This window comes from Schistocerca americana, chromosome 3 (assembly GCF_021461395.2).
Source record: "Schistocerca americana isolate TAMUIC-IGC-003095 chromosome 3, iqSchAmer2.1, whole genome shotgun sequence".
In the NCBI taxonomy this organism is placed as follows: Eukaryota; Metazoa; Arthropoda; class Insecta; order Orthoptera; family Acrididae; genus Schistocerca; species Schistocerca americana.
The window spans coordinates 359,365,375-359,389,759 of NC_060121.1; the positions used below are offsets into that span (position 1 = coordinate 359,365,375).

A 24,385-nucleotide genomic window follows, 5' to 3' on the forward strand; every position below is an offset into this window, starting at 1 on the left:
GCAAAGAAGTTTTAACTGAAGACAATACCAGCCATGAAAGCCTACATTGTGTGAACCACACATTTTGTTTATAAATTTCATGAAGACCTGTGATTGAATATGCTACGAGAGCCTGTTCAGTTATCTAAAAGAGTTTGGGATGCCACAGGAGCTCATCAACCTTGAAATTGTGATGGGTCTCAAGCAAGGAGATGGTTTATCTCCTTCCCTGTTCAATTTTGTCCTTGAGAAGATCATACATCGGACTATTAAACAGAACTTTGAAGGATCCAAGTCAAAAGGAAGAACCTGGCATACGTAGCCTATGCAAATGATGTCTATTTAATCAGAAGATCTGAAAAGGAATTGAAACAAATGACTATGGCAATGGAGATGGCTGTCAGCAAATTTGGCTATTCATAAATGAAGCCACAATGGATTACCTCATTATGACTATTCGACAAGGTCAAGATACTGAACAACTCCATTCACTGTGGATGGCAGACCAGGCCTAAAAGAGAGTCCATGAATTTAAATACCTGGGAGCACTTTTCATAGAGAATTCATCATATGAAGTAGAGATCAATGCCAGGATACAGGCAGTGCACCGATCCCTCTACAGCCTAACACCATTGCTTCAGCCCAGGTGTCTCTTGAGACAGTTCGATATTTGGCTATGTAAAACCCATATCCAACCTGAAGTACTATAAGTCTGTGAGATGTGGAGTATTTGATAGTATGGCTTTAATAAACTTCTGTATTTGAGAAAAAAGTGCTGCACAAGATCTTTGGTCCAGTCTTGGACACAGATTCCAGTAACTGGAACAACAGGCACAACAATGAGCTAGAAGAACTGCACCAAGACACCAACATAGTAGGAATCATAAGATGCAAGTGACTACTGTGGGCCAAACTTGGGGCTCAGATGGAAGGCAACAGGTGGCTATGGAAGCTTCTGAATTTCATGCCCACTGCTAGAAGACCCCCCTGAGAAGACCAAGGAAGAGGTGTAGAAATGGCCTCCATGTAGACCTGAAACAATCAGTGATGGGCGTGAATGGATGGCAGATGGCAGCAATGGATAAAAGACAATGGAGAAGGAGATATGTAGCAGTCCACAGTCTGTTGAGTTGGACTGTATAGCAGTAAAAGTACAGTAAAGTCAGTCTTTCCTCTGTAAATACCAACATGTCAACAGAAATTTCATAAAATCTGTACTTCCTTAGCCCTGATTTGTTATTTATAGGATGTATCGCTGTTGAATATGTGGAGCTGCACACCAGGAAATAATGAATGTTGCTGAGTTTTACACCATAGAAATGGAGGAGCTTAGGAGGCTGATGATTTTCTACAGGCTGGGCAGAAACATGTTTACATAAGCCCTTTTCTCCTTACAAGATGAACTCAAACTCTATCGACAAAACTGGAGATTATTGAGGTACATTTTCAGAATATTTTGGTACACAGGACCTGTGGTCTCTGGTGACTTGTTACAGACTAATTGCATTTGGTTTGATTTCTTATCCCCATTAAGCTGACAATTTTCTCGTGTTTTTATGAGGTCTTATGATTATTCATGCAAGCCAGTGGCTCATAAAATACTTACCAAAGAGAAACGATTACTCTCTACACCATTTTCCAATGTCTGTAATACTTTTGTTTTCTGAAACAGGCAAACAAAATCACATATTACATTACAAAATACTTAAAATATTTTACTGTTAAGTCTGAGCTAACATTCACAATGCAAGTTATTTTGTTTACTGATTAATAAACAAACAAATACATCTCGGAATACTAAATTTATGTATGATAGATTTAAACTGAACATGGCAAAAATACCCATACTGGTGAGATGGCTGAGAAACGCTTTGAAAACTCACCAACAAGATGTTGGCAATAAACTCATTTTATTGATTAAACAAATTCTTACATTATACCAAGCTGTCACCTGTACTAACATACCTTCGAGAATAACCTAAGTAAGCTACCAGCAGCAATGTAAAATATATGAAATGAAGTGAGTATATAATACCAAATGGGTATCTTTGTGTCTTTTGTTAACAGTTCTTTGTTTTGTGTAAGTTTTATCTCTTATATTACATACATTACATTACATTACACTTTTCGTTTCCCATGGATCCCTTGGAGAGGAGTCTCTGCAATGTGGAAAGGGCCAATGTTTTTAATTATGAGCTATAATCCTAGTGAAGATATTCACTGATGGAGTAGAAGATGTTGGCCAACAGGAAGTTCTTTAATTCACTCTGAAACCGATCTGTATCACTTACAATACCTTTGATATGCCCTGGTAAGTCTAGAGTGTGAGTTTTCTAATTTAGGTTGTGGTCAATTTGTAGCCCTAAAAATTTGACACTGTCTACAGCTTTAATTTCATTGTTTGAATACATTATACTTATAAGGTCAGGTATTCTTTGTGAGGTACTAAACTGTATGTACTGGGTTTGTCAAAATTCAGTGACAATCCATTTGCTGTGAACCACCCATTGTTACTTACAAATATTTCATTAGCTGAATGAGATTTTCACTCTGCAGCGGAGTGTGCACTGATATGAAACTTCCTGGCAGATTAAAACTGTGTGCCAGACCGAGACTCGAACTCGGGACCTTTGCCTTTCGCGGGCAAGTGCTCTACCAACTGAGCTACCCAAGCACAACTCACGCCTCGTCCTCACAGCTTCACTTCTGCCAGTACCTCGTCACCCACCTTCCAAACTTTACAGAAGCTCTCCTGTGAACCTGCAGAACTAGCACTCCTGAAAGAAAGGATACTGGCAGAAGTAAAGCTGTGAGGACGGGGTGTGAGTCTTGCTTGGGTAGCTCATTTGGTAGAGCACTTGCCTGCGAAAGGCAAAGGTCCTGAGTTCGAGTCTCGGTCCGGCACACAGTTTTAATCTGCCAGGAAGTTTCATTTCATTAGCTGATTGCTCAGTGAGATCATGGGTACTGTTTTTTATACCAATACTTGTATCATCTGCAAATAAGACAAAATTTGCATTTTGTGACACTGCATATGAAATGTCATTAATATATAATAGGAACAATAGGACAATTAGCTGTCACCTAATATACACTGCAGAAGTTGGCCCACACCTCTTCCAAGATCGCTATCTAACAGCAGAATTTTCTTTCTACTTTTTCTGAAGCAACAGGCTTCCTTACTGAATTCTGCTGTGCATCAGCTACATGTACATCTACATGAGGCTCTTCAGTACTTAACTGTGGCAGCAGGGCAAATCTATTTTTTGTGCCAACAATGAAACTGTCTGATACTGTCCTCTTTCTGTGGCCACTTCCCACTTCTCTTCACTCTTCTCCCCCCTTAACCTAATTAGTTCCTCCTGAGCTTTATATAATTCAGCCTGAAGTGCTCTAATCTTCCCCTCCTGTTCTGCTATTTTCATACCCCATGAACACACTCTACAGTACCTAGGAAGAGTCTCATTTTGTTCCCCAGCTTCCATGCCACTGCATTCCTCCCTGTGAAACGATCTGTCACAGCAGCTGCATAGCACCCCAGAACTAACTTTCCTACGGCAGCTAAAACACTTCACACTCATGATTGTTTACAATATAGGCCTACTTTTTAAGCTTTCACTAAATAAAGATAATTTCCTATTTACTATGCTCTATAGTGCTCTAATATAAATATAATATTAATTTACGTACTTAATTACACTTCGAATCACTTAACTTTTGCACACAACATTTAGGCCTAAAAATGGCTGTTAAGCAGTAATGGTTTTACACTATTTTCTTTAAAAATGCGGCACAGAACTTAAAATCTTCACTTATTCTTTCTCTACATTGGAACAATTGAACAACTAACACAAAATCCTCTAATGAGTCTTTAACTTAGCAGAAGCTACACTCATTTCAACAGAGGAACTAATGTTTGTTGCAGGATCCTAGAGTACATTTGAAGCTTGAACATTATAATGTTCCCACAAGAAATGAAACTCTCTCTGAGAATCAGCACAGCTTCAGGAAAAATTATGTATGTGAAACACAGCTTGTTTTGTTCACATATGGTACCTTGAAAATAGTAGATATGTGTGATCAGGCAGATTCCATCTTCATATGTATTTCCAAAATGTGTTGAACACTGTGCCACATCATCAACTAATAACCAAGGTATCATTACACATTCTACACAGATATTTTGAACCATCGTCCTCCGGAATGCGAGTCCATGCTCCAATGTTAGGTATGAATGCAGACTTTGAAGTTGTTTATGGATACACCATTGTGATCATGGAGGTTGGTAAAGTCCACATAAAAGTTTAATAAGGATGTCCATAGAATTTTTAAAAAAAGGCATTATTTTTGAAATACTCTGTTAACTAATTTAGACAACCAGTTTCAAAGAAGACTGTGCACCAATTCTGCTACCTCTACTGTATATATCGTACATAGGCATCAAAAGAATATGATAGAAGACATTAGAGCATATGCCCTGATATAAGAACACTCATTTACCCTTGGTCAACATGCAAACATAATAGGAGAGCAAATTACTGAATGGTATGAAATATCTTCACCATGCTCTATACCAGGGCATTTGGAGTGCTGGTGCCAGTAAACTGTTACAAAGGATTCACCATCAGATTTGCAACACTATGAGACTTGAGACGATAAGCAAAATGACTGTAGAGAAAAATAAAGTAACACAGTACTTAGCATCCATTACATTATTTGCAATATTATGAAAAGGAAAGTTGCTACTCACCATATAGTCACAGACAGGCACAACAAAAAGACTGTCAGAAATAAAGCTTTCGGCCAGAAAGATTGTCTTCAAAAATAGACCACACACACACACACACACACACACACACACACACACACACACACACACACACATTCACATGAACACAACTCACATACACATGACTGCAGTCTCAGGCAACTGAAGCCACACTGCAACCAGCAGCATCAGTGCCTGATGGGAGTGGCAACTGGGTGGGGGTAAGGAGGAGGCTGGGTTGGGGAGGGGGAGGGATAGTAGGGTAGGGGTGGTGGACAGTGAAGTGCTGCTGAGGGGCACAAAGGAACAAGGTGGAGAGATGGTAGGGCAGCTATGTCCGGTCGGGAGGTTAGACAGTGAACAGGAGAGAGATGAGGAGGGGAATGGGGTAGCGGAAAAGGAGAGAAGTAAAAAGACTGGGTGCAATAGTGGAACGAGGGCAGTGTAGTGCTGGAATGGGAACAGCGAAAAGACAGGATGGGTGAGGACAATGACTAACAAAGTCTGAGGCCAGGATGATGACGATGATGATGTTTGGTTTGTGGGGCGTTCAATGGCGTGGTCATCAGCGCCCATACAAAGTCCCAATTTTTATACAGTCCATTTTTTTCACAATCCAATCTAGTCACTGTCACAAATGATGAAGAAGATGACAAACTAATGAGGACAACACAAACAGCCAGTTCCTGGGCAGAGAAAACCCCCAACCCAGCCAGGAATCAAACCCAGGACCCTGTGATCCAGAGGCAGCAACACTAGCCACAAGACCACGAGCTGCGGCTGTTGAGGCCAGGGGCGTTACAGGAATGTAGGATGTATTTCAGGGAAAGTTCCCACTTGTGCTTCAGAAATGCTGGTGTTGGTGGGAAGGATCCATATGGCACAGGCTGTGGAGCAGTCATTGAAATGACGCATGTCATGTTTGGCAGCGTGCTCAGCAACAGGGTGGTCCACTCGTTTCTTGGCCACAGTTTGTCGGTGGCCATTCATGTGGACAGACAGCTTGTTGATTGTCATGCCCACATAGAATGCAGCACAGTGGTTGCAACTTAGCTTGTAGATTACACGACTGGTTTCACAAGGAGCCCTGCCTTTGATGTGAAAAGTGACGTTTGTGACCCGACTGGACCAACTCCAGTCTGGTCGCAAACGTCACCTATCCCATCACAGGCAGGTCTACCTGTGAAACCAGTCTGTGATCTACAAGCTAGGCTGCAACCCCCTCACACCCCTCCCAATTACCTAAATAAAACTACACACACCCTAGTTCCCAGGTAACAAAACTGACAGCTATTTTGATTTTTCAAGCATATGATGAAAAAGGGATATGTACTATTGATAGTCAGCAAGGACAATGATAGATTTAAATTATATATACATCCATAGCACTATAAGCTATTGCATGTCTCTATTTTAGCCAAGACCAATTGTCAGCCTCACTTGAGGTCAATTGCCGTTTTGTTAATCATTTCAGTTTTTAAGTGCAGTTAAATTTAATGCAAGTGCCACCATTTATTGTTTTTGTCCATGTGCTGTGTGGTATTTTCTAATTATGGATACGTTTGTAACAATGTAGAAGAGGAAAACCCATTTTGATTTGTCTGTTAGCATTATGGCAAGTTAAAAATATGTGCACATTATATATAAGGGGTGTTCAAAAAGAAACGAGCTGGAGGCGTAATTACAGAAACCAGTACCTGTATGTAAGAAGTATTGACCCTGGCTGTTGAGAACTTGTCCCACTGTGACACAAGACGGTGAATGGCTGTCTCATAAAATTCCCAGGGCTGTGATGTTAACCAGTTCTGCTCGTACAGCTGGACTTCGTCATCAGAGGTGAATCATTTGCCCCTCAGAGCCTTTTTAAGGGAACCAAAAGTGGCGTAATCATAGGGAGAGATGTCTGGACTGTACAAAAGATGGCCGAGAACCTTCCATTTGAATTTCTGCAGGAGTGCCATGACTGTGTTGGCTGTCTGAGGCTCTGCATTGCCCTGGAGCAGAATGACCCCACAGGTAAAATTGCCTGGTTATTTTGATTTTATCACTTGGCGATGGGTGGTCAAGGTTGCAAGTAACACTGGGCATTCAGTGTTGTCCTGTGCTGCAGGAAGTGAATCAGAAGGGGGCCATCTTCATCAATGAAGTACGTCAACATAGTAGCAAATGATCCATCTCGGACAACAACGTCCAGCTGTACATGCGGAACTGGTTAACATCGAAGCCCCGGGAATTTTATGAGACAGCCATTCACCACCTTATGTCACATTGAGACAAGTGTCTCATTAGCCAGAGTTAATACTTCTAACATACAGGTACTGGTTTCTGTAATTATGCCTCCAGCTTGTTTACAAGACAGCAGAGCAGTAAATATCTTTACAAATAAAATAAAATTAAAATCAGTGCATAAAAATGCACTTCGATCTGTCTATTTCATCCAAAAACAGCATTGATCAAGAAAAATATCACCCAAATGATGATGGTTTCATTTCTTTAAAAAATTTGCTCAATAATCTATCATTAGCAGCCCATATGGCAAAATATCGCCGGGCCTCCTTACCCAAGCAGTATTCAGTTATGAAAACCAGCTGCGATATGGAGTCATGGAGAGGGGTTTGTGGGAAGCAAAAGGGGTAAGTGATGACAACACATTCCATAGTTCATTTGTTCCCAACTACATCTTGCATCCTTTCCTCCCCATTTTGTCCAAACTCTATTTAGGCTCTTCCATATTATAATAACTAAAGACAGCAATTCCATGCACAATTAAATCTTAAAAAATGCATACATTCATACACTATCTAATGAATGTGAAATTAAAGGAAAAATTGCAATGTCAGAATTGAATCCTTTGTTGTGATTCATTTTATATTATTTTAAAACAATGTACAACAATCAGTTCTTCCAAAATCTCCACCAGTCTGGGGTAGCTCTGAGTGTTGAGCCACTGAGCTAGCAATCCCTGGATTCAGGAGGCGAGGTGGTTTGAATCCATCTGCTGATAACCTTCAAAATGGTTTTCAGTGGCTTCCCATTTTCAGTTTATGCAATTGCTGGGGTTGGTCCCTTTCTACTTGACACAGCCAATCCCTTCCAAATACATTTCTATCCTGACAGTTATCAAGTCCTTTAAAGATGCAGCCCCTCTCCTTAAATGCAAAGAGCTGAATCGAAGGCGAGCCGAGCATCTCCTCGGAAGTTTACAGCCAAACGATAAATACATAATAATCCAAATTCTCTTCATTTGGGCTCATGCATTTGTCTGCTGAACATTATTTAATGTAGAAAATGGTCTTTCTTACATTGGGAGATGTGACAGATGCAAACATAAATGAGGAAATTTCGGAAAGTATAAGGTTGAATAATTCCAGATCCTTTGCCCTGCAAGTCTCCAACCCCGAATTTATCCTTCAAACTTATCAGTGGAATTGGGAGTAGGAGCTGTTTTTCTTTAGGAATAAGAAGCTGGTAATAAGGCAGCTCCATATGCCTCAAGGGCACTGAATGATTTAGAAGATAATTTGGTGGCTGGCCAGAGATGGTGTTTGCTCTCTCTGGGAAAAATGCTGATATCTCACTGCTCAGTGCCATGAAGGATGCTTCACTATGAACCAAATGGAGATTTACTTGTTATGTAAATAAAACTGCCTTTTCTTGCTGAAACTTAATTTAAATTTCCCAGACGTGTTTTGCCTTTTTCTTGCTCTATGGCATCTTCAGCAGGATCTATAATGATATAGTTTTGTTATTTTTAGATTATCAAGTTCATTTACCTTATGCAATTCATGATCATAGCAAAATTTCCTTCATGCTACAATCACTGACTCACCATCTCCGTAAAATTCTTGCACACAGACTGCTTGGTCCATTCCTAAGAAGTGCTCCATATTGACTGGATTCCTACTGGCCAAGCAAGTGATGAACATAACACCCATTCTCTTCTGATTTGCTGCACATGCACAGATAGCTCTTAAAATATGAACTTTCTTTTGATATACCCTGTACTTTGATTGTAACTGTAACTTTCTATCACTGGAAAAGCCTATTCTACTGTATGTGGTCAATGACAAATAAAGAATCTGAATCTGAATTCTTTCATCCTACCTACTGTCTAGTACTGCCATATTATTATACAGCTGTTTCACAATATGTAAACTCCTTAATATTCTTCACCATTATCAGTACTCCTCTTTACTAATAAAATATTACAAAACATGATAATACCAGAACACAAAACAATGTGTACAAAGCCTCTGGTGGTGTAACACTAGCTAAGAAAGGAGTCAGGCACATGCATGTATACTGTATGTTTTGACAACTTGACAGAGCATACTAAATACCCAGGAAGAAATACTGTTGTTGATTATTTACTTGTGATTTCATGGTACCCATGTAAAAACTTATATTCAAGTGTTTGATACAATTAATACTAAACCTTTGTTTGGAAAAGAAAGAAAGAAGTAAGATTAGGATTTAACATTCCTTTGACTCTAAGGTCATCAGAGACAGAGTACAAGCTCGGATTGTTTCAAGGGTGGGAAAAGAAAGGAGTCCTGTTATTTCACAGGAATCAATCCAGCATTTGCCTGGAGCAATTTAGGGAAAACACAGAAAACCTAAATCTGGATGGCCAGATGTGGATTTCAATCATCACCTCCCTGAGTGCAAGTCTAGTGTGCTAATCACTGCACCACCACACTTGGTCTTTATCTGGAGTTGTGGGACACACAAATGTTTCACACTTAGGTGGAAGTAAAATTCAGTTTTTTAACTGCTTCTCAAATAGTTCTTATCTTGTTGCTAATGGAGCTTATCATTTTTCATAGTACTTACGTTTTTATGCTCCTTATAACTATACAGTACACTCTGTAATGTCATTTTAACCTGTAATCATTAGTGTTCCATGATATGAAGAATACCCGTCTTTTAGTTTTGAGTTATATTCTGAAGTGTGTGTGTTTCCAACATCTGCATATGCAAAACTTACCACTGTGATTCCCGCATAGAATATCATTATGGCCACTAGTAATTGCTCAACACATTATGTCCATCCCTAACCCTGTCACATAAACAAGTTCCTTCATAACAGTGACAACCCCCATACACTAAGAAAATTTTATACAAAGATGCTGCTGAGGAAAATTTCACGGTTGCACTCATTTTCAGTTCACCTGGACTTTCTCACCTAAATAAGCTACCTTCCCACATCAACTGTAGGCAAAACATGCACACACACATTCCCACATGAATAACTCACATGCACATGACCACTGCCATCTCCAGGTACTAAGGCCCAACTGCATCTAAGGCAAGCAGCGACCTCAGATGCAGTCTGCTGTTGCAGTCAGGCTTGAGCACCCGGAGATGCTAGTCACTGTGTATGTGAGTTATGGATGTGTGAAAGTGTATGACTTTTTTCTACAAGTGGAAAAGGACTTAGTTCAACAGCTCATAATATCTAGTGGTCTTTTTTTCAGGTTGGTTACTCAAACTTGAAAAGAAATTTCCCTGAGCATTCCAGGTGTGTGGAGGAAGATGGAGTCCAAAAGCTCCTGATAAATTAATGCTGAGCGTAGGGAAGGGGGGCATGCCACAATAATGACTTTTCTTTAGCTGAGCTGTACTAGCCATTAGCAGTAGTTTAACTATAGCTGTTAAACACTGATAATTTATATGGAATAATATTCATATAATTTACACACTTTGAAATAATAAGTATTTTAAAATTTATGATTTATAAAACTCAATGAAATTAAATTTCAATGCTAGGTTAAAAACACAGAATTCCCTGACATTTTATGAAACTCATGAAATTTCCTGATAATTCCAAGTTTTCCAGAAGAACTGCCACCTTGTTTTCAATGTACCTGACTTTCATTCAATGTGGTGAGTAGCAATCTATCAAGTTCATATTGTCATATTGTTGTTATTCCAGCCTGGATTTTCCATTGTTTGATTGAGCTACATACGTTGATCTTCAACCTTCTAAGGACTCCATAAAAATCTCTGTCCATATCAAATGCAGAAGCCTGTCATTGTTCCATGCTGAAAACTTCCTCCCGTACAGTTTGGTACCTGTGAGAACTTCATTTGTTCTGAGATGCACCCCCTTTCCCCAACTCTTAACTGTTCTCTCATTTTCCAACATTTTCTCCACTGTTTTGACATTGAAATCCCCTTCCACACCTGTCCCATACCTCCAATTTTTTCCTCTCCTTCTCTCATATGTCTTCTCAGAAAATCAAGAGATTGATACAAGAAGATACAGAAAGAGCAGACTTCCAATGGAAAAAGAGCAAAACCTCCAAAGCCAGTAGCACCATGACATTAAACATCACTAGCTGAGTATCATAATCTGAAAATCAATCAAGTATACAATTAGCACTGTGATTTTGCAGTGTGGGTTTTGTGACTTAAATTTATATTATTAGCACTGTAGCTGATTCCTATATATCTAGATGCAAATAATTATATGAGAAGAGTTACATTCTTTACAACAGTCTAAAGCTAAGCTACACTCATCCACATCAGCATTCCCGTCTCAGTGGTCAAATGATATTCAGCAAAATACCTACATGATTTGTCAACTGAAAGTCGTCTGTAGAGGTTATAAGTGTTGTTTGCACACTGGTAGCTACATGGTACTCCCATGAGTGACTTTGACTCATCTTAATGATTCCACAATTAAATAAAACATTTTCCCCTTTTGTTTCCTTCTGATCATTGCAGCTGCCATTTTCTTTGCTCTGATAACATACAAAAAGATATAATACATGATAAATGTCAGAGAGAAGACACACTACTTACTGGAAGATTATTGTTGAAAAGGGGCAAAGAAGTTGTAGAAGACCGCTGCAAAGCTGCTTCAATGACCTAAACACACAGAAAAGCAATACCTTTTAATTACCTAAAAGTTTTGCACACAATATTTGCTGATAAAATTCAAACTTTTCATAAACAAATCAACTGCTGAAGAGAAAAAATATTAACTGGCATTGATTCACAGTAGTGGAAATATAGATTTGGAAAACAAAAGCCAAAACAAAAGTTGCTTTTCCTAGGTTTTAAACACTGTTCCCGAACAGCAGATCCACACAATCCACACTCCAAGACTTCATTTTCAAGAAGAATACCAGGCACATAAGGCAAGAGGATATATGTTACCACAGAGATCAGCTACATCTATACTCTGATGTGTATGGTGGAGGGTATGTGCAACTGTACCAGTTATTAGAATTTCTTCCTGTTCCTTTCACGTATGGAGTATGGGAAAAATGATTGTTTGAATCCCTCTGTGAGTGCAGAAATTATTTTACTATTATACTCACGATCCCTATGCGAGCAATAAGAAGGGGATTGTAGTACATTCTTAGAGCCACCATTTAAAGCCTGTTCTTGAAACTTTGTTAATAGACTTTCTCTGGACAGTTTACGTCTATCTTCAAGAGTCTTCCAGTTCAGTTCCTTCAGTATCTCTGTTACACTCTATCATGGGTTAGATAAACCTATTACCATTCATGCTGCCCTTCTCTGTATACATTCAATATCATCTGTCAGTCCTATCCAGTATACATCCTCCACACGTGAGCAATAATGTAGATCCAGTCTCAAGAGCAGTTTGTAAGCAACCTCCTTTGTAGACTGACTGCACTTCCCTAGTATTCTACAAATAAACTGAAGTCTACCACCTGCATTACCCACAAATGAGCCTATGTGATCATTCCATTTCATATCCCTACAGAGTGTTACATCCAGGTATGTATGAGTTAATTGATTCCAACAGCCACTCATTAATATTATCGTCACACAATACTATGGTTTTTTCCTTTTGGGTAGGGGGGGGGGGGGGGGTGAAGTGTACAATTTTACATTTCTGAATATGTTAAGCAAGTTGCCAATCTTTGATCTTTACACCACTTTGAAATCTTATCAAGATATGAGTGAATATTTATGCAGCTTCTTTCAGACAGTACTGTGTTATGGATAACAGCATCATCTGCAAAACGTCTGAGGCGACTATAAAAATTGTCTGCAATGGCATTAATATACAACATGATTAGCAAGGGTCCCAACACACTTCTCTGTGGTGCACCTGAAGTTATTTCTACATCTGACGACGACTCTCCAACCAAGATAACACGCTGTGTCCTCCCTATATAAAAAGTCCTCAATACAGTCACAAATTTCACTTGATACCCCATATGATCAAACTTTTGACAATAAGCCTAGATGTGGTACTGAGTTAAATGATTTTTGAAAATCAAGACATACTGCGCCTATCTGATTGCCCTGACTGAAAGATTGCCTTGACCCAAAGTTTTCAGAATGTCCAGTGAGGAAAGTACAAGTTGGGTTTCACATGATCGAAGTTTTCAGAATCCATGCTGTTTGGGGTTGAGGACCTCATTCTATTCAAGATACCTCATTAAGTTTGAGCTTAGAATATGCTCTAAGATTCTACAACAAATTGTTGTAAAGGATATTGGATGGTAGTTTTGTGGATCACTTCTACTACCCTTCTTGTAGGTGGGTGTGACCTGTGTTTTTTCCAAGAACTTGGTACGGTATTTTGTTTACAGGATCTATGACAGATTATATAGTTAGCAGAGGGCTACTCAGACACAAATCAGTATAGAATCTGACAGGAATGCCATCAGACACTGGAGCTTTGATCAATTTTAACAATTTTAGCTGTTTCTCAACACCACTGACACTAATAATTATTTCATTCATCTTTTCAGTGGTATGGAGATTAAAGCGGGCAATTCTCCTGGATTTTGCTTTGTAGTGGAACATTTGAAAACAGAGTTAAGAATTTAGCTTTTACTTTGCTACCCTCAATTTCAGTTCCTGTCTCATTTATTAGGCACTGGACACTACCTTTGATGCCACTAACAGCGTTTACATATGACCAGAATTTCTTTGGATCCTATGAAGGATCACCTGACAATATTCGACTTCGGCAGTCATTGTAGTTATCACCCATTACTCTCTCAACAGTGAAACATATTTCATTCAGCATCTCTCTATCTACAGCCCTCTGCTTTGTTTTACATCTATTATGAAGTAATCTCTGTTTATTTAGAAGTTTTACCTGTATACCATGGAGGCTTCCTCCCATTATGGACTGTTCTACTGGGTACATATCTATCTAGTGCGTGGTCAACTATTCTTTTAATCTTGAGCTATAGTTCCTCTACTTGCTCCTGCCCGGTGCTGAAAGTTTCAAGTTCCTCATTGAGACATGATATTACTGACTGTTTATTAAACATTTACATCTTTCTGCTCAGTTTCGTTGTACTTTGTACTTTTGTAATCATTGTTGCCACAACAGCATCATAGTCACTGATACCAGTTTCGATATGGACACCCTCAAAGAGATCAGGTCTGTCTGTTTCCATTACATCCAATATGTTTCCATCATGAGTGGGGTTCCCAACTATCAGTTCTAGGTAGTTTCCAGATAAGTCATTTAATACTTTTCCACAGGATATCTTACCACACTCACCACTAACAAAACTGTAATTTTCCCAATTAATTGTTGGATGATTTAAGTCTCCAACAATGTTTACAGTATGACTGGGGAACTTACATACAAGTGAACTGAAGTTTTCTCTAAATTTTTTGGTTATGTTTGGAGAAAAGTCAGGTGGGCAATAGAAGGATCCAATTATCATTTTGTGCCTGCCCCTGAAACTGAGTCTTGCCCAAACAATCTCACATGCAGCTTCAACCTATCTTAGTGGGTTTGAGTTTCTTGTTTTGCAACAAATACACCACCCTCATTTGCCTACCCTTTCAATATACACTTAAATTTCCCCAAAAATCCCACTGCTATCAATTTCAGTGCCAAGTATTATGTAAGCTTCACTGCTTTTCGTGCGCATCTCAAAACACAGCACCTTGTTGCAAATGCTTCAGCAGGTTACCATTACAATTTTAATATGCTCACCTGGGGGAGGCATTTCTTTCAATCTTACACTGATACTTCTGGGTTTCCTACAGTTATCATTATCTGGATTGGTTGGAGAGTTGCCTAAGCTAAAAAAAAATCCTTGTACGCACACCACACAGTCACCTACCTGAGTAACAGCCTCTGATGTGTAGTGCACGCTTAACCCATTTAGAGTGTCCCTACAGTTCTCAATCCTACAGCCAAGTCCAGAAAGACACGGGTTCCCAGGTAGATTCCGTGTTTCTTGACTTCCACAAGGTGTTCAATACAGTTCCCCACAGTCGTTTAATGAACAAAGTAAGAGCATATGGACTATCAGACCAATTGTGTGATTGGATTGAAGAGTTCCTAGATAACAGAATGCAGCATGTCATTCTCAATGGAGAGAAGTCTTCCGAAGTAAGAGTAATTTCAGGTGTGCTGCAGGGAAGTGTCGTAGGACCATTGCTATTCACAGTTTACATAAATGACCTTGTGGATAACGTCAGAAGTTCACTGAGGCTTTTTGCGGATGATGCTGTGATATATCAAGAGATTGTACCAATGCAAAATTGTACTGAAATGCAGAAGGATCTGCAACAAATTGACGCATGGTGCAGGGAATAGCAATTGAATCTCAATGTAGACAAGTGTAATGTGCTGCAAATACATAGAAAGAAAGATCGTTTATCATTTAGCTACAATATAGCAGGTCAGCAACTGGAAGCAGTTAATTCCATAAATTATCTGGGAGTACGCATTAGGAGTGATTTAAAATGGAATGATCATATGAAGCTGATCGTTGGTAAAGCAGATGCCAGACAGATTCATTGGAAGAATCCTAAGGAAATGCAATCCAAAAACAAAGGAAGTAGGTTACAATACACTTGTTCGCCCACTGCTTGAATATTGCTCACCAGTGTGGGATCCATACCAGATAGGGTTGATAGAAGAGATAGAGAACATCCAATGGAGAACAGCGTGCTTCGTTACAGGATCATTTAGTAATCGCGAAAGCATTACGGAGATGATAGATAAACTCAGTGGAAGACACTGCAGGAGAGATGCTCAGTAGCTCGGTGTGGGCTTTTGTTGAAGTTTAAAGAACATACCTTCACCGAGGAGTCAAGTAGTATATTGCTCCCTCCTACATATATCTCGATAACAGACCATGAGGATAAAATCAGAGAGATTAAAGCCCACACAGAATCATACCGACAATCTTTCCTTCCATGAACAATACGAGACTGGAATAGAAGGGAGAACCGATAGAGGTACTCAAAGTACCCTCTGCCACACACCGTCAGGTGGCTTGCAGAGTATGGATGTAGATGTAGATGTAGAAAGCCACTGCCTAGCTTGTCACGGAACCTTCAAGGTCTCTGGTTCACTCCCTGCACTTGACTCAGGACCAAAGGGCCATGATCAGTTCTGGGGAAAATGCTACAAATTGCGAGCTTTATTGAAACTCCAAGCGCAAGGCTGGTTTCTTCAAATGTCTCTGCCAGTCACTGGAATGACGCAAGTATGAGTCCCACTGACTCAGATTTAGTGAGAGAGAGCACCTGAAACTTGTTGGTTAGAGGGATCAGTGCAACACATTGAGTCCTCCTTGATCCCCATCCAAACTGTACAGGATGCCCAGATCTACCATTGAGACACCTCTAGCAGTCAAGTGGATGAGTAATGGCAGATCCTGTACTTTATGCAGAGGAGATAGAGTCCACAGAGAGGATGGTACTTGAGGTAGCTCTGGTACCAGTATTACATGTATGTGACTCTTGAGAGATCTTCCAATACATCAATTTGCAGCAGCTGCCAGTCACTTGACAATAGTCAGGGTGTTTTCCAGCTGCTTACAAATGTCAACAAATTCATCCCAAGTTCGAGAACAGCCTTTGCAGTCGGTCTGCATTTTGGCTGGTGCAATGTACTGCAAGGCAGTGAAAAAGTAACTTTAAAATAAGCACCCTGCTTATCTTTTAATCTGTTGGGCTAAATAGTTGCTAATTAACTATAAGAATGGAATCAAATACACAAAATGAGATTTATATTAAGGCAACACAAAAACCTGTGGTAAATTTTTATTAGTTTCCTAAAACGTTTTGAGGTTAATATTACAGCTGTTTGCAAACTCGAATATTGTAAGCTGTTTCTGGAGGGTACATTGAAAAGTAATTATCACTGATGACACATGGTTTATGTTATAAAATCCTTAGCTGCCATACATTTTTAAATAACAAAGGCTGGAAACTAGTATCATGTGTCATTAACACCAAAGCCATTTCTTAGAAAAAATAACTGTTGACCTAGTACTGTAGAACTGATGGTATGGACTTTTCACTATCGTGCTGAATGGGAGATGCAGAGTAACTGATTCAAAATGTTATGAATTCCAGTTACTTTAAGTTAGAGTTTCTACCTATGTGATGCGCTACAGCATCATGCAGTGCCTCACTGCCTGGCATTAATAGTGGAGTTGTGGTGGTGACATTCACATGGTTCTCTGTGAACATTAATCTTAAGCTGAAACCAATATTTAAAGATTAAAGACACTTATTTTCTGAAGTTATCAGATTTTCTGTCCTTAATTTTGACAGTCTTGTTAGTGACTAACCACTCTGTAATAATGGAAAGAGAATACATTTTCTGTAAGCACTTGCCAACCCATGATATGCCATTAGTGAACAGAACAGCCCTCCCTCCATACAGCAGAAAAGTCACAGTCAATCAAAGTTTGAGTGACCTGCACTTCCCCTTCTCAGTTTACAGCCTTCCCCAACCAGTGCCTCTCTCCTCCCTCAAGAAGAAACATATAATTTCAAAGGGTATGAGTATTACTTTATATGTCAAGTGTTTGTACCAGCAGTACTGGAAGTTGCACATCCTGAAGGTTTCTGTTGACCAGTCTTGCTGCTGCACCATAATTTGTATATCCACACTGATAGATACATACCTATCACATACATTACCACCTCACTAGTTCCATTAATTTATGTCATTGTGAATTATTCACATCACCTGAGATTCATAAGATAACCTACATTTTAGGCACAGGTTGTCTAGTAGTCATCTTTGTTCATGGTGAGTATCTCCCTTTCTTAGGCATCTTAATAAGCAAGAAAGTACATTAGTACATTACAGACCTACATTTGGATGCAATGGTCTGTCATCACCTGACAATGGTACACAGTGTTCACCACCTTACTCTATGCCCCAGACCACATGTGAAAAGGACATAGTCAAGCTCACAAGGGTGACTGCAAAATGCAACATTAACACTTTCTTTTACATTCACAAAAGATGGAATAAGTATTCGACTCTCCATGTGAAACTACTGAAATCAGGTATATGCAGTGTCTCACTGCATCTCATAGTGCTTTGTGTAACAGTAACTACTAAGAGATGATCATAAAGAAATTATTCATAATGAACAGTAATCTCAATTGTAGAATATATTTGATTGGTCCTGTTGCCTACAAAGCAGCTTATGCATAAGACATTGATTGGTCATATCAGTTTGTAAGTACGTAGGTGAAAGTGATTTCTATGCATACTTATTTAAAATCACAAAAATACACATCATGCATTAAATATTTTAAAGTATACTTTATAAATTTAAATATTCTTCAATGGAGTACTAGCAGTTATACTGTAAACATGACTGTAAAGGTTTTCCAAATGTTTTGACCTAGGTAACTGTTCTGATATTTTGGGAAGTTTGTTATAAAGTTTAACTCCCATGTGGAAAGTAACATTTTGGCACAGAGATGTGATGATTTGGGGCATATGTAAGTTTTTGTTCTGTCTGGAAAGGTGATCAAATTTATTTGAAATTTGCAGTCCTTATACACTGCATCCATTTTAAAGAATATAACAGATTCCATTATGTAGAAAGATATACGGTAAAGGAGGAATATCAGTAATCTTATACAGATGTTTGCATGAGTCTCTGTGATTGCATCCAAATATGGTTGTAATGGCCCTGTGAAAGTGCTGTTAGTTGTTTTAGAGTTTCCCCCAAAAGTAACTACATATTTAAGGAGAGAGTGAAAGAGGGTATTATGTGTGTTCATTATTGCTGCAGCAAGTTTTTAGTGGGCAAAGAAGGTAGCATGTCTTGCTTAGCTTTACATATTGGTATCCAATATGTTTATTCCATTTCACATTACTGTGCAGTCACAGCCCTAAGAATTTCTTTTCTGTACTAATACCAACTAGTTCATAGTTGATAGAGACAAATGGGATGTGCATTTCCTTGTTTTAAGCATTGTGGAATTTTAGTGTAATGTGTGTGGTTTTTTTGTGCCCATTTGCTAAGCTGTTTTGTGACAGTGTTTACTAATTGCTGTAATCTTCCTTTCTTTCCCTTTTTAAGAGAATTATGGTGTCCTCTGCATATGCGATCATTTGATGAAAATCCACATTTGAGCTTAGATCATTTATGTGCAGAAGGAACAGAAGGGATTCCATTATTGATCCTTGGTGTGTGCCAAATTTAATTAGTTTATAGCCTGACAAATATTCAGAATAGTTCTTAGGTTGACATTTGTGTGTCCGATGCACACTGCTTGCTTACAATACTTCAGGAAGAAACTAATCAAATTGTTATACAGACATCAAATACCATATTTTTCAAGCTTTGCCGGCTGGGGTGGCCGAGCGGTTCTAGGCGCTCCAGTCTGGAACCGCGCGACCGCTACGGTCGCAGGTTCGAATTCTGCCTCGGGCATGGATGTGTGTGATGTCTTTAGGTTAATATAATGGAAGGAAACATTCCACGTGGGAAAAATTATATGTAAAAACAAAGATGAGGTGACTTACCGAACAAAAGCGCTGGCAGGTCGATAGACACACAAACAAACACAAACACACACACACAAAATTCAAGCTTTCGCAACAAACTGTTGCCTCATCAGGAAAGAGGGAAGGAGAGGGGAAGACAAAAGGAAGTGGGTTTTAAGGGAGAGGGTAAGGAGTCATTCCAATCCCGGGAGCGGAAAGACTTACCTTAGGGGGAAAAATATGTGTGGATGGATATGTGCGTGTGTGCGAGTGTATACCTGTCCTTTTTTCCCCCTAAGGTAAGTCTTTCCGCTCCCGGGATTGGAATGACTCCTTACCCTCTCCCTTAAAACCCACTTCCTTTTGTCTTCCCCTCTCCTTCCCTCTTTCCTGATGAGGCAACAGTTTGTTGCGAAAGCTTGAATTTTGTGTGTGTGTGTTTGTGTTTGTTTGTGTGTCTATCGACCTGCCAGCGCTTTTGTTCGGTAAGTCATATAATGTCTTTAGGTTAATTAGGTTTAAGTAGTTCTAAGTTCTAGGGGACTGATGACCTTAGAAGTTAAGTCCCATAGTGATCAGAGCCATTTGAACCATTTTTTTTTTTTTTTTTTCAAGCTTTAACAGCAGAATCTTATGACCCACCACATCAAAAGTAGTAGGTCAATAAATACTCCTGTTAATTCCTGTTTCTTGTTCATCAGGCTTAGTATGCAATTGGAGCACACATAAATGCAGTTGTTGTTAACCTTTTATTTCTGAATCTGTGTTGCTCATTACACAAGGTACCGTTTTTATTTATGAATTCCATAAGTTTGTCATACATATCTTTGTCTAATTACCATAAAGATGACACCTTAAGTTGCAGACAGGCACAACTAAAAGGCACTTACACATTAGATTTCAGCCACAGTCTTCATCAGTAAAGGAAACACACACACATTGATTCACACAAGTAAGTACAACTCGCGCACACATGACAGCCATCTCTGGCAGCTCGGACTGGAATGGCATTCTGGTCCAAGCTACCGGAGTTGGTGATCATGTGTGTGTGATGTGTGCTTGCTTGTGTGAATGAATGTGTGTATGTGTGTGTGTGTGTGTGTGTGTGTGTGTGTGTGTGTGTGTGTGTGTTCCTTTATTGAGAAAGGCCATGACTGAAAGCTAATGTGTAAGTGTCTTTTAGTTATGCATGTCTGCAATTTAACATGCCATCTTTACAGCAAGTAGCAATCTATCTTTACCTTATATTGTTTATATTACAACCTGGAGTTTCCATGGTTTGATAACGTTTTTCTAGCATTTTTGGAATGTAAGGGCAAACTGTAACAGGTCTGTAGCTATTTACATTATCTCTCTCACATATTTCATATTCTGCAGATTTTTCAATAGATCAGGGAAAATGCCTGCTTGAAGTGATCAGTCAAATAAGTGTGCAAGTATTTCTATTAAGTTTAGTGCACTCTTTTTTAATATTGTTGCAGCGAAACTATCAGAATTGTAATTTTTAGTTCTTTTACTGCTTTTGCTATTTCATCTTTTTTTGAGACAGAGTTGATGTACATTGATACTCTACATGCACTTATTTTACATTCATTGGCTTGAGTGTCCTTATTAAAGTTTGATTTTATCATATTACCAGCAACACCAGTGAAAAAGTTGTTAAATGTGTTGGCTACTTTTAAGGGATTGTCATAACACTGCAGAATTTCAACACTACCATCAGCTGGATACATGAGATATTTCCATCAGCTTCATCACAGCTACTAGGCTACTATTATTTCCCACATCATTACTGTGCATTGTGCTCTCTTTGATACAATGTTTAAAGTATTTTTCCTGGTTCCAAGTTAACCTTAGAGATACTCACACTCAGAAGATTTAAGAGACTAAGTATCATGTGTTATTTAATGAGGGTGCTTGAAAACCATTGTCAAAAGAACTGCCTCATGACTGTTTACTATGCTAATATACATTGGATTCTGAGGAGTATGGTATCATTTTTTGTGGTAACTTATCATCCCACCTAAAACTCTTCAGAACAAAAAAAGAAATAGTGAGAATCATGACTGGAATAAAAAGGAACAAACTCTGCAGAGCACTATTTAAAAAGATGAGAATTCTCCCTCTTCCATGTATTTGCACATTTGAAAGTTCAATGTTTATTAAGAAATATGCAATAATAAATTCTTGTGTCCTCCTAAAAAATGAAAGTCTGCATGAACATAACAGATGACCGGAAAAAAAAACAATTTGTGCCCAAAAGGAGCACTATGCTATGGTAAAATTATTTACAATAGGTTTCCAAAAGAAATTAAAGTAATAAATGACCTAAAAAAATTTAAAGCAGTATTGAAAGAATATCTATTAATACATTGCTTCTATAGTCTGGTAGAGTCCCCAAAAATCTTTGAGAGCCTAAGAAAGTTAATGTTAAGTGTAAAGCCACATTCTTTATCAGATACAAAAATATTGTGTAAATATGACTATCTACTTGTAGCATGTAAAGACTGTAATCATTCATAACCATTTATTCTTAATTTCAGTTTAATTTTCTAGTTAAAATGGTGTAATTATAAGTCAGAGCTGAAAATATATTTTCAATTGTAGGTTTCTACCTAAAGTTGTTCAATTATACATCAGAGTTGGAAAAAATGTATTTACTAATAAACAGAAAACATCATGTAAACATAAAGATATATTTGGTTATAATAGAGGGAAACATTCCACGTAGGAAATATATATCTAAAAACAAAGATGATGTGACTTACCAAATGAAAGTGCTGGCAGGTCGACAGACACACAAACAAACACACAAAATTCAAGCTTTCGCAACAAACTGTTGCCTCATCAGGAAAGAGGGAAGGAGAGGGAAAGACGAAAGGATGTGGGTTTTAAGGGAGAGGGTAAGGAGTCATTCCAATCCCGGGAGCGGAAAGACTTACCTTAGGGGGAAAAAAGGACGGGTATACACTCGCACACACACACGTATCCATCCACACATATACAGACACAAGCAGATATATTTGCATTGACCTGTCCAATATCTGATGTGCTGTCCTGTATGTGTAAGGTTTACTGGACCAAATAAACACAAATACATTTATTCCTTTTATTCACCACAATTATTAGAATTCCATGAATCAGCATGGTTTTAGAAAGCATTGCTCTTGCAAAACTAAGCTTGATGTTTCCTTACATGATATATACAAACTATGGATGAAGGGGAACAAGCAGATTCCATATGTCTAGATTTCCAGAAAGCATTTGACATACATCTACATCTATCTACATCTATACTCCGCGAGCCACCTTACGGTGTATGGCGGAGGGTACTTATTGTACCACTATCTGATCCCCCCTTCCCTGTTCCATTCACGAATTGTGCGTGGGAAGAACGACTGCTTGTAAGTCTCCGTATTTGCTCTAATTTCTCGGATCTTTTCGTTGTGATCATTACGCGAGATATATGTGGGCGGTAGTAATATGTTGCCCATCTCTTCCCGGAATGTGCTCTCTCGTAATTTCGATAATAAACCTCTCCGTATTGCGTAACGCCTTTCTTGAAGTGTCCGCCACTGGAGCTTGTTCAGCATCTCCGTAACGCTCTCGCGCTGACTAAATGTCCCCATGACATAGTGCCCCATCGCAGTCTTTTAACAACAAAGGTGGAATAAGTACACAGATATGTGACTAGCTCGAAGACTTCTTAAGTAATAGAACTCAGTATGTTGTCCTCAAAGGCGAATGTTCATCAGAGACAAGGTATTGTCAGTTCCCCAGGGGAGTGTGACAGGAGTGCTGCTGTTTTCTATATACATAAATGATTTGGCAGACAGACTGGGCAGCAATTTCTGGTTGTTTGCTGATGATACTGTGGTGCATAGTAAGGTTTCAAAGTTGAGTGACAAGGAAGATACAAGATGACTTAGACAGTGTTTCCAGTTGGTGTGATGAATGGCAGCTAGCTCTAAATATAGAAGAATGTTAGTTAATGTGGATGAGTAGGAAAAACAAACCTGTAATGTTTGGATACAGTATTACTAGTGTCCTGCTTGACACAGTCAAATTGTATAAATATTTGGGCTTAATGTAGCAAAGTGATACAATATGAAATGAGCATGTGAGAGCTTTGGTAGGGAAGGTGAATGATCGACTTCAGTTTATTGGGAGAATTTTAGGAAAGAGTGGTCTATCTGTAAAGAAGACTGTGTATAGGATGTTGGTGCACCAGTTTTTGAGTACTGCTTGAGTGTTTGCGATCTGTACCAGGTCAGATTGAAGGAAGACATTAAAGCTATTCAAAGATGGGCTGCTAGATTTGTTACCGGCAGGTTCAAACAACGTGTAAGTGTTATGGAAATGCTTCGGGAACTAAAATGGGAATTCCTGGCGGACAGGCAACATTCTTTTCAAGAAACACTATCGAGAAAAATCAGAGAACCGGCATTTGAAGTTGACTGCCAAACGATTATTCTGCAGGCAACATTCATGTAAGGACCATGAAGGGAAGATATGAGAGATTAGGGCTCATATTGAGGCATAAAGACAATTGTTTTTCCGTCACTCTATTTGTGAGTGGAACAGGTCAGCAAATGACTAGTGATGGTACAAGGTACCCTCCACCCAGCACCATATGGTGACTTGCAGCGTGTCAATGTAGATGTAGATTCCTGTTTCCATTCTGTGCCATTACTGACACAAATAAATAGTGAAAAATTTAAAGTTTGATATTCAGGCTCTTTCTATTATTATTGTTATTATTATTATTATTATTATTTGTGTATTTCTTAGCCTTGTCTTCAGCAGATGATGCACAGAAACTCTTCCCTCATCATAAATATAGGCATAAATACCAGTTTATAGTTTATGGAAAATATATGGAGCAAATCAAGTCAAGAACAGAAAAATTTCTCAGGTGA

At 38.8% G+C, this 24,385-nt stretch overlaps 1 protein-coding gene across 3 annotated transcripts in view; it reads right to left on the reverse strand.

Annotated features, from left to right (window-relative positions):
• LOC124605502 (mucin-17-like) overlaps positions 1–24,385 on the reverse strand; it is a 208,214-nt gene that overhangs the window by 103,643 nt on the left and 80,186 nt on the right. For all 3 annotated transcript variants that reach the window (XM_047137232.1, XM_047137234.1, XM_047137231.1), the window contains 2 exons: positions 11,555–11,620; positions 1,586–1,642 (listed from right to left, as the gene is read on the reverse strand). In XM_047137232.1, coding sequence (XP_046993188.1) covers positions 1,586–1,642; positions 11,555–11,620 — 123 coding nt within the window. The remainder of the gene's footprint in view (positions 1–1,585; positions 1,643–11,554; positions 11,621–24,385) is intronic.